At 37.6% G+C, this 11,960-nt stretch overlaps 1 protein-coding gene across 1 annotated transcript in view; it reads left to right on the top strand.

The window, feature by feature from the left end:
* Positions 1-11,960, top strand: part of LOC107662765 (protein turtle homolog B-like) — a 77,908-nt gene that overhangs the window by 11,256 nt on the left and 54,692 nt on the right. The window contains exon 2 of the mRNA XM_016452845.1: positions 8,240-8,437. Coding sequence (XP_016308331.1) covers positions 8,240-8,437 — 198 coding nt within the window. The remainder of the gene's footprint in view (positions 1-8,239; positions 8,438-11,960) is intronic.

The following is an 11,960-nucleotide window of genomic DNA, read 5'->3' as shown; positions in this document are numbered from 1 at the left end:
GGTTAAATGACCATGGTGTTGGTGTGCTTGACTGGCCAGCAAACTCACCAGACCTGAACCCCATAGAGAATCTATGGGGTATTGTCAAGAGGAAAATGAGAATTACTGAAATAAATGAACTTTTCCACTACATTCTAATTTATTGAGATGCACCTGTATGATAAATTACTTGCACCTCAGAGCAAGCAGATGAAACACAATAAATGCTGTCACTGCTTTCGGAGGTGGATGCTGCTCTTTGGGATCGCAGTCGTGCAAGACAATTACACAGAAATACTTTGATGACAGACTTTGCTCAGGCATTTCAGAATGACCATAACAACATATATATGCTGTGAATGAGATTGGTCCACTGCTAGTCAAGTTATCCCGTCTCATAGCGCAGTCACATGACTTTTTTGATGTGCATGGAGGAATTTATTAGGTAAATGTGTTTCCATCGTAGTTCATGCAAATTTTTTCTTATCGGATAAAAAGTTTATCCTACTCAAATATGAGTTTTTTATGCGCATTTTTAGAATTTATGCGCATCTTGGCGTTTCCATCCAAGCGTTTTTTTTTATGTGATATTCCAAAATGCACATAAAAATAGGTGGATGGAAACATAGCTACTGTGACTAGGGAGTCAGTGATTCAATTGCTTCATTCCTGAATGAATCAGCCGTTTGAACGAATTAATTGAATGAATGATTCAGTGATAAAATCAGTGACTTGCCGCCACCTACTGGCAGTTTTTATTTTTAAAGTATCTTTTCTGTTATTTAAATCATTTAATATTTCTATATTCAAAATGTTCTATTTAAAACATTAACCTCAAAATGAATTTATGAATTTAATTGCACTCACGCCACCTCTGAGCCTCATTAAACATCTGAAAATACACATACAAGCCACATTTGTGTTCTTCGGTGCCACCTATAGTACAAACTATTTTTTCAATACTTATTTCATTTGATTGGTAACTTATTCTTATTATACTTCTTATTATACTTGTTTTTATTTTGTTGTTTTAATTAGAAATTTTAAAAAGCTTAAAAATATATATTTTTTTGAATTTGACAAAAGATGACATACTTTTAATAAAGTTAGAAAAATGCCATTACAAAGGTAAAAACAAAATTCCCTGTACATCACTTTAAGGAGTCAAATATCACCTCGTAATGGAAAGGCAAATTTTTGATAATTATTTTTGATTATTGATTTGAATGTGCTCCTGAAATTTTTGACTGTTTTCGAATTTTCAAAGCACTCCTAAAAAGAAAAGTAAGCATAGAGCCCTTATTTGAAACACTTGACTGACGTTATGAAGTGAGTTTGAGGTAAAAAATGTTATTAAATGTAGTATTTTCACATGCTTTCACATGGAGCAGCATTTACTACACAGAGCCGTAGTTCACTGAGAAGCTACACAAACAGCTTTCATTATCGCGAACGATTTCTTCGATTTCATAATCGCGCGATTATATCATCTGCAATTTTTTTGCATAGCTTGTCAGTGAACTACGGCTCTGTGTAGTAAATGCTGCTCCATCTGAAAGCACGTGATGGAGATTTACTACTGATTACAGAACCGGCTTTACTGACAAGATAATGCACATGACAATCTAGCCCTACTTTGTAGAATGTTTTTCGTACTAAGCAGTTTTGGTTACCATTGATTTCCACTGTATGAAAAAAAGAGAGAAGAAAAGAGAGAGAGAATTTTTTTTTCTCAAAATGTTAGTATTTACCGCCCATTTTTATCCTGTAAATATATGATGTAATTACCCTGTCTTCTGTATAAATGTTGCATTTTCCTACAATTCATAATTTATTAATTCCCTCATTTGAAAAGGGATGCCGCCGGAGTCCTTGATTTCCTGGTACAACTATTATGAATAAAACAGACTGGGAAAGCATTTTATTTAGTTCCATGCTTTTTCCTTATTTCAAAATAAAAGGGCTGCATAAATAACGATTTTGATGATATCTCAACACAATCTCCTCTGTGCTCAACAAAAAATAGGGAATGTGAACTTGAAGTATATGGATGTTTGGTTTGAACACCTCAGCATATGAATATACACACACTGACAGTATTAATCTACACAGAAAGCTTCCACCTTCCTTTGATAAACTGACCAGGCCATGTTTCTTTTCCCCTAAATATGACCTCAAAAAGGGAAAATTCTTCTCATCCGAGCTGTGCAGGTCATCATATCTCTCGCTGACCAGGACCAGACAAACTGAAAAAAAAATATTATAGTTTAAACACTTTTTGATGCAATGACCGTGTAGAAAAAGGTAAGTTCTAGTCGTGGTAGTATAAAAAATGTACAAAACATTGTTCTGTAGTAATTTATGTCAAATAAATCTTGTTCTTTGAAGGTTCTCTGAACCATAACAGTTGAGCTAAGAGCTCAACCGCTGATATACAGTATAACACAAATATCCGCTCCATTCGGATCACCAAGGGCCCATATAATGCAGTGCAAATGTGTGGTGTGAGTGATGTGTGTGTTTATATGCACTGAAAGGGTCATGTGTCTTTGTTGTGCCTTTGGGAGTTAAAGCAGACACAAGTGGATTAAGGGGTGAGCTGGTACTGGGGTCCAGCACCTTTAATCCTCATGTTCCCTGCCTGCCATACAGTCATTTGCAGTAGTCTGTTTTAGGCCCTTCTTTGAGGTACATGACTGCTGTTTTTTTTTTTTACAAGGTTCTTTATAGTGGAAAAAGATTATTTACATTATTAAAATATTCTTCACACTAAGAATTTATTATTATTTTTTTTTAAATAACTGTTTACTGAAATGTTCTTTGGGGAACCAAAATGGTTCTTCTATGACATAAAATCGAAAAACCACTTTTGGAACCTTTAGTGTAGCCACATAATGTGCAATTCGTACAATATATAGCTGTGTAAAACATGACATTCGATTCAGTTGTAGAGCTACTATAATGAGAAATATTAAATGGGAACGAAACAGCATCAACTGCGCAGTGCGGATGCATTATCATATTGTAACTGGACCAATGGACATCATGGCGCGAGTTCAGCCATGGTGCGTTTTCTCGCGGAGCAGTCTTGACCACGCAATATTAAAATTATACATGAGATTCAGTGAAAAGAGTTTGAATTTGGCACATAATTCTGCTACAATCTCCAAATGTCTCTGCTTATACACATTTAAAACTAGGCCTATATGAAATAATTATAATGCTAAAGAGGCTTTTCAATCCACAAATCACCACCTTTATTAATATTTACCATGGAGTTACTACTATAAAAGCACTAATTATATTAATCATGATATTTTGGGAAATTTGGTATTCATACAATAATAGATTTATATAATATATTTTTATGTTGTTAGTATAGTCATATTTGTTTCATTGCATATGTTTGGGGAGTAAGTGAATATAATTTAATATTGTTATGATACTAACCTTATTAAAATTAACCATGGTTTTACTACAAATAAAACCAAAAAACCATGGTTACTATAGATAAACCATGGTAACCACAAATTAACCATGGTTTTCACTCGAGCATTTTGCAGCACGCTTTCAGAGTTCCTCTGAAACCCTCCACCTTCCCCAGCTCCACCTGTATAGATCTGCTACGGGTTATTTAATATGCAATTTGTGCAGCAGCAGTATGTCTGAAATACTCACAGCACCGTATCGCCATATGCATTGGCAGTAGCAAGTTATTGTACTTGCAGCATCAGCAGCAATAATCTAAAACTATAGCAATAACCAACAGCAGCAACAGCATAGTAGATCATAGTAGACCAAATACATTAACATTGTCATATCAATTACCATGCTAAAATCTGCAGAGAGTTGTCATGATAGAACTGTGTGTGGTTCTACACATGGTAATCAATACGCCAAAAAACATTGTTACTACTACTACTATAATAAAACCATAGTTCAATTTTGTAAAGGTGTATGGCAGTTCCTTTTTTGTTTTTTATTTTAGTTTAGACCACTGTTTTTCATCACAAATAACTTAAGCTTTATAGAAACCATAGTTAAATTTAGTCATAGTTGTGAGAAGTCATGCATGGTTTTGGATGCAAAGCTCTATGAATATAGAGGTGGATAAACTACACTTTTGTTCCATTGATTTCCATTTCTGGAAACGCAAGCTCATGCGAGAACGGAGCAGATGGCGCCAGCGACCGACGCGAAGGCGTGGCCGCGGTGGAGCCGGAGCGACAGAGGACTGAGGAGGAGCCGAGGGGATGACGGAGCCTGACTGAGCCAGAGGAACGAAGGGATGAGGCGAAGCCAGAGGAGTGGAGTCCCGAGGCGCAGGATGGTCGACGCCAGACCAAGGCAGAGCCGGAGGGATGTGGGAGACCGGCGGAGCTAGTGGACTGCCGGGCCACAGCGAAGAGGAGGGAGCTAGGAGCCGACGGGGACATGGGCTAGAGGCTGGAGGCGGAGTCAAGGGAAACTCCAGCCACGGCAAAGCTGGAGGATGGCAGTCCCACGGAGCTCGCACCGCATAGATGGTGGGCTGAGGGCGAGCAGAGGCGCTGCCAGACGACAGCAGAGGAGGAGGCAGGAGCGAGTGGGAGGGCGAGCATTTGTGAGCCTCCGGGCTTTCAGGCCAGAACTTAGGAACGGGAGCCCTCTCCTCTTTGGTGTGGCACAGTCGCCGCGCCATACACAGCTCACCCTCAGCCGCGGTGCAGGGGGTGGAGCTCCTCTCCATGCTCACACCATCCGTGGCTTTCTCCCTCGTGGCGGGTGTTGTTGCTGGCTCACACACCTTGACTGACGTCATTTGCAGCTCCGGCTCCGCGGGGATCCTCAGCACTGTCGCTCCGTGCGGCGATGGCTCGTCGGTTGCGGCGGGCGCCGGCTCTCCGTCAGCGGTGGGCCTGGGCATGCGCTCCGTGCATCGGGGAGATGGTGGGCTGGGCACTGTGTCTGGAGTGGAACTGGCGAGTGTTCACTCCACAAAGGCGGGGAAATTCGCTCGAGGGCCTTCCTCGGATGACGGCGCTCTGTACGTGGAGTTTAAACTGGCATCACAGAACGCACAGAGCGCGTTGTCCGGGTAGCTGGAGAGGTTGGCAAGCACCAGGAACAGTCTGGTGTGGCCCTCGAGCAATCTCTCCCCCTGCTCCAGCAGGAGGGGGGGTATTCAGGACGAAGGAGGGGATCCATGGACACAACGGAAACAAAAAACACTGAGGAAAAAATGGAGAGAACATACGGAGGTAAATGTTTTGGTCTGTTTTGTCACGATACGTTAGAGCACAGGATTGAGGAAACGAGGAGACGTGGAGATTTTCCAAAATGAGAGTCTTTAATTATCCAACAGGAGACAGAACACAAGGCTGACGTTCACAGACATTCAATACCAGACAAAGAACTCAAAACAGGAAACACTTTAAATACACAAGACTAGAGGATGGGATGACGAGGAACTAATGAAACAATTAACATAATTGCACATGAGGGAAAACTGGGTCATGGAAAGCACGTGGGGAGCAAAAACACAACACAGACAGTCCAGAATCCTGACAATTACGACTAGTGTCTGCAGAAATTTCATCTGCTCAAAATCTAGTGTGACCACACCACGGCATATTATTGTTAAAAGTAAAGATACTATAGACAAACTATGGTTTATTTTTTAAGTGGGCAAATGCAAAATAGAATCATGGACTCTAGAGGACATTTGTGAATTATGGTGATTTATGGTTGAATGTGGTTTTCGAATGAGCTTAAATATGGAATATTACTGGTAACTGCACTTACTTGTGAAATACAATAAATCGCCATTGTTATTGGTTTCTGTCCTTACATTTTTCATTTTATAGGCCCTCACTTCTGTCAAATCAGGTGCTGGTGCCACCATATGTCGAATATAAAATATGTAAGTCTGGAGCCCTGCAGTGAGGTAATAAGGAGGAAGTAGGTTAGATAATATTTATAAATGACGAGAACTAACAATAAGTAAGGCAGGAAAGTAGGAAAGTTTTCCAATTCTAATTCAAAGGATCAGAGAGCGAATACAATTACAAGTCGATCTCAGTAGGGGAAAAATATAAACTGTTAGAAAAAGTATGTAGCGGCTATATAAAGAAGCTGTCTAAATATAGCTATATTGCTAGTTAACAGACTAAGTGAAGTGTTAACTATGTGAGATTCCAATGTGCAATGTACAATTCTTGATCTTGCAACATATTTATTACAGTATATACGCTCCCAACCATGCAAAAGTGTTACAATATGACAATTAGCCCATTCTAACGAGGCTAAACATGGGGCTTCCTGACCCACATTTACGGCTTGCTGAAATGCTCTTTGTGAACCTGGTCATATGCAGATTGTAGTGAGTTTATAAGTATGCATGCACCCTGTTGGTCTCTCATTAAAGTTAAGCTGCTCTCTTTGTGGTACTTTGCGATCTTCTGCACTCGCAATAGTAGAGCGGATTTCAGGGCCCAGGCCCGTGACTGGAGGGTGCAAGCTTTACTTTAGGAAAGGAGTAATTTGATTAAATCTGCACTGTTTCAGTCCAAAACCTGTGTGAGCTAAATCAAATAAAGTGGATTAACTCTTCCACTGGATAAAGCTGATTAAACTGGTAAACAAAATCACAGTTGCATATGAGTTTGGTAGAAAGTTGAGAAATGGTTGTTATTTTTTTAAACATACTGAAAGCTAATGATATCCGTAATGTTTAGTTGCATTTATGGTTTTGGAATGTCTGCATTTTTCTGTCAATGCGGATCGAAATGCCATGCTGAAATATTTCTGGAAGTGTTTCCTGCACTGATGTTATTAATTGAATCTACAGAATCAATGCTTTTACGAAATAATTTTACCTGACTCGTGAGCTTACAATCTGACTTCAGTGTGATGAGAGAGAAAAGCTGGACAAGATGACATTTATTTGATCAAAAATACAGTGAAAAATAATTTTGTGAAATATTATTACAATTTAAAATAAATGTTTTTATTTTAATATATTTTACAATGTAATTTATTACTGTGATGGCAAAGCTGAATTTTCAGCATCATTACTCTAGACTTCAGTGTCACATCCTTCAAAAATTATTCTAAAATGCTGATTTGGTGCTCAAGAAACATTGTTATCTTTATTCATTTTTAAAAGAGTTTTGCTGCTTATTAGTTTTTTTTTCTGTAAATGTCTTAACTGTTACTTTTGATCAAATTAATGTGCCCCTTCTGAATAAAAGTACAAATTTCTTACTTTTAAATTCTTACTGACCCCAAACTTTTATGTCCAATCAGTTCTTCACTAGTGAACCACAAGACATGAATTTTGTCATGTTAAACTTTAAATGAACCATTAAGGTAAGCTATACTTGAGAGTTAAATTGGTAAATAGCTAAAACACATTCTGATGTGTAACTTTGTGCTTTAGCGGTACTTCAATGTTATAAAAATAGTAGTGTTTTTCTTTAGTATGTAGTAAGGAAGGAAAGACAGACAGAGAGCACTGTTTTTGTAACCTACTTTTTCTTACATTTTACTGTTACTGAATCATTTAGTTTTCCATACAGTGTCTCCGTGGTGGAGAATGCACCGTCAGCAGGTCCTTTGATCCCGGAGGTGATTTTCCCCTTCATTGAGGCGCTGAAGCCATGCTAACTCTGATAGAGGAGAGAGTGCTCAATGGCTGTGGTGGAGCTTGCTGAAGAAAATCCATTTCCCCAATATATTTTCTGCTGAGGCAGGTACAATGACCTTTAGCGTTCCGATAGGTCATCCACAGGCATGTGACGTGCTTGTGCACTGATTGCTAAAACTCTGGCTCCTCTATTGTAAAAGCCATCCAAGTGTGAATTAGCTGAGATCAATGAGGTGCGTGGATAAGCCTCTTGTCATCTCATTATGTGCTTGGCCGTTCCTTTTAAGTAATAATTACCTGAGAACTTTCACAAGTCCAGCGTTTGGGAAACTATCCAAGTCTTAACAACAAATGTTTGTTAAATGGGACAATGAGCTGTTTGACACCTCACTTTGAGTATAGTTTTTAGGGACAAATGTGGCAAATGCAGACGTAAATCTGTAAATATTTGGTGGTATGGCGTGGCACGTGTTGTTAGAGCTTCTGAGGATGCAGATTCAAACCTGGCCTGCTAAAGTTCCTGATCCCACTCCCCATTTTTTCCTCATTAGTAAATTAAATAAAACATCAAATTATTATTATTATTATTATTTTTTAAACTGTGCTGAATATGTGTGTGTTTTTTGTGTCCAGGTGCCCACGGAGTGAGAGAGGAGCCCCAGTTTGTGACGGCCCGTGCAGGAGAGAGTGTTGTTTTGGGATGTGACGTGAGCCACCCCCTAAACGGCCAGCAGACTCCCTATGTGGTGGAGTGGTTCAAATACGGTGTGCCTATCCCCTTCTTCATTAACTTCCGTTTCTATCCTCCTCATGTGGACCCTGAGTACGCCGGTAAGCACCAGCATCTTTGTAATGTCCAGAGTTTAATCCCAATTAATAATTATGTACAGAAGACAATTAATTTTATGTCAACTAAGTGTATTGAGTACATACTGAACTTCCAATAGTAAATTATAGTCTGAGACAGTGTTGTTATTAACTAAAATTATTAAAAAAAAATATATATATATATATATTTTTTTATTTCAGCTTTATTTTTCAGCTTTTCAAATAAAGCTGAAATAAAATATAAATGTAAATATTATTAACTTAAAGGATTAGTTCACTCCAGAATTAAAATTTCCTGATAATTTAGTCACCTCCTAATCCTTTAAACAGAAAAAGAAACCTGAAATGAAAATCAGAAAAGTTTAAGTTGAAGTACTAAAATTACTAAAGCTAAAACTGAAATAAAAATTAAATTAAAGCTATATATAGAAATATTTATAAAAAACAAATAAAATGACAAAACCACATAATGTAAGCTATGAAAAAAGGTAATTGTGACTTTTTATTTAACAATTCTGACTTTTATTCTCACAATTCAAAGAAAAAGTCAGAAAAATATGAAACTCGAAATTGAGATACAAACTCTAAACTTTTGAGAAAAAATGTCAGAATTGTTAATAAAAACTTTTTAAACCTAGCAATTCTGACTTTTTTTTCCCTCAGAACTCTGAGTTTACATCTTGCATTTCTATTTTTTGCTTCCAACACAGAATAAAAAAGGATAATTGTAATTTTTTTTCTTGCAGTTGTGAGTTTATATCTCACATTCCAACTTTTCTTCTTAGAATTGCAAGATAAAAAGTTGCAATTACCTTTTTTATTTTTTTTATGCAATGGCAGAAGTAAGCTATACATACATTACAAATTAATAAAAAATGTATAAAATGAATGCAAATGAATTAATAAAACCTTAACTAAAATTATTATACTTTATAATACTATAATAGTATATAAATTATACTAAAATAACAGACTGAGACCACTTTCCATTGTGCATTATTTTCTAATTGAAGATTTTTTTCTCATTACAAATTGTATTTCTAGCATCTCAACTTGAATGAAAAGTTCAATTGAGAAATTAAGATGTCTTCCAGGTTATTTCCGCTTTGAAATTAGATTTTGAATTACAGTTTTTCAGACTTTTGGATCCCTTATGAATCCAACAATTCTAACTTAAAAGTACATCACAGTGCACCCTCATCAAAACCGCGATGAACCAGGATAAAACGGCCTAAACCAGGATGGAAATTCACTGTGTACTTTGCAACAGGAACAGTATGTGAATTTGGACTGAGCCCAGGGCTTTAGGTTGGGTTTGATTAAATTTACCTGCTCGTGACAGATTTAGAGAAAGCTGTTAACTGTAAACAAACCATTAAAAGTTCCAGTCACACCATTAGTCTTCCTTTTGAATTCAGAAGTGTTGCACTTGATCTAATGTGCTCATTTTATGTGAGGCTGAGCGAAAACACATTTTTCCTATGTTTACTTAACGCGAAAGCGAGCCCTTTGTCCGACCCAGAGAAAAAGAGAGTGTGAGCAGCCCTTGACATGGATTGTGAAAAGCTTTAGAAATGGCTGCCTGCTAGCATGGCACTCATTCCCTTTCAAGGTGCATTACAGAACCTTAATTACTGCAGATCTGCTGCTGGCCGTCTGGATGAAAAATCACCTATTGTCAGCACTTCTCAAAGCACACACACTCCACGACACAGGGCGCAGAGCTGCGTGAGACACATCCATCTCTGTGATTGTTTGACATTATTTGATCACTTAACTGCTGTCACACATGGGGGGTTCTGAGGGTTGTCCCCCCTAAAAATATGATTAAAATCACACTGTGTATTGTATATAACAAAGTTTTATACTTAAAATAATTGTGTAAGTATTAAAACAACACAAATGGGGCAAAATGCGTTTTAAGTTTAGAAATATTTTGAGTCTCCCCCTCCCTTGCCTCACAGTGCTTTGGTCCAAATGCCTGCTTTCCTATTTTACATCACCTACACACAAGTAAGTAAGGCTGTCAAGGCTATTTTATTCACTTAAACATCAGATGAAGTGATTATTTTCTCTTTATGATGTATTTTTCGATGAATCCACTATGTTAGCAATAATATATTCCGTCACCTGCTTGACGGAAAGGGTTGCCAGGTTTTCACAACAAAACCCTCCCAGTTGCTACTCAAAACTAGCCCAAACTAACCCGGTAAGGTCCCCCGGTAACCTCCTCGAGGTTGTAGAATGTCTACACGAGGGCTGTCGCGGCGCGACCACAACAGCTTTAAGCACGGTCTCCCTGCTGCACTAATAGTAATAAGGCTTTCCTCTGTATATAAATATCCTTACAAGTACAATTTTAGCTGTATTATTTGTGTCCCCTTCAAAAATTGCTCTTGAGAAATGTTATGTTTATTGTCCCCCCCAACTGTTAGATGAAATTTACGCCCCTGTATACAGTATACTCTAACTAACATTAAAATACATAACAAGTGCAAATATTGAGTAAAGTAGTCATTATGTTAAACTTAAATTACTTTATATTATATAAACTTATATTTAAAAAATATGTATTTTATTATATTTAAAAAACATGTATATTACAATATATAACATAACTATATTATAATATATAATTTATGTATGAAGGCAAAAGACTGTAACTTCGATTTTGGTCGAAAAGGAGTTACTGATATTTTTGGGACATTCAAGACATCCTTTATCATGTGGATAAGTATCTTGAGTCAATTTTGTTGTTTCTCCGAGAAAATAATGGGTTGTCTTAACCGTAACTTCGAAAAGTTCTGGAGAAATCAAGGCAAAACACCGTTTAATACCAGTTACCGCTCTTTGGCTTTGTTTGGACCACTGAAATTGAGTCACGGCGTTCTGCCTTTGTTTAGCTGCACGTCAATATGAAGTTACGGTGCCGGCTTGGAGTTATACGGTGTTCTGCCTTTGTTTTACTGTCCATTAAAATCTGTCGCATTTTAATTACGGTGTAACTTGTATACTTTCATACATCTGATCTGTCACTGAAGCACTTTATTAGACAAACGAATTAGATATATCGCGATCTACCAAACAGCTCCATATAACAAAGCACTGTAAAGTCTAGATACTTTGGCAGCAATACGTAATCGTGAATAATGTTTAAAGATTTTTTTTTTCCTTTTTATAATGCAGATTATTCACCAGGCTGTCACTTCTAGTTGGATGCGTGTGGACTCGAATGCCATTGCATGTAGCATGATCAGTCATAAAATCAGTACTAACAGTTCGCAATTAAATCCTATACCTTTTCTTGTAACCCGATAAAATCAATCCATGGGGATGAACGTCATCGGAGATGTTTAATCCACAAGCATTCTGAGCATTCTTGCTTGCTGCCATTCACATCAATCCACAAGTCCTTCGGTTAGGCTATTTTCATTCAAGTCAATATAAAAGCAATTACGCTATGTCTGGCATTCTTTTACGTTACTGAGCATTGCAAATAAATTGGTTGCAAAACGGTATCCACTCA

Source organism: Sinocyclocheilus anshuiensis, unplaced genomic scaffold (genome assembly GCF_001515605.1).
Source record: "Sinocyclocheilus anshuiensis isolate Anshui unplaced genomic scaffold, SAMN03320099.WGS_v1.1 scaffold1144, whole genome shotgun sequence".
Lineage (NCBI taxonomy): Eukaryota > Metazoa > Chordata > Actinopteri > Cypriniformes > Cyprinidae > Sinocyclocheilus > Sinocyclocheilus anshuiensis.
Note: the sequence above shows the minus strand (reverse complement) of the source record. Positions and strands in the feature narration are given on the sequence as shown.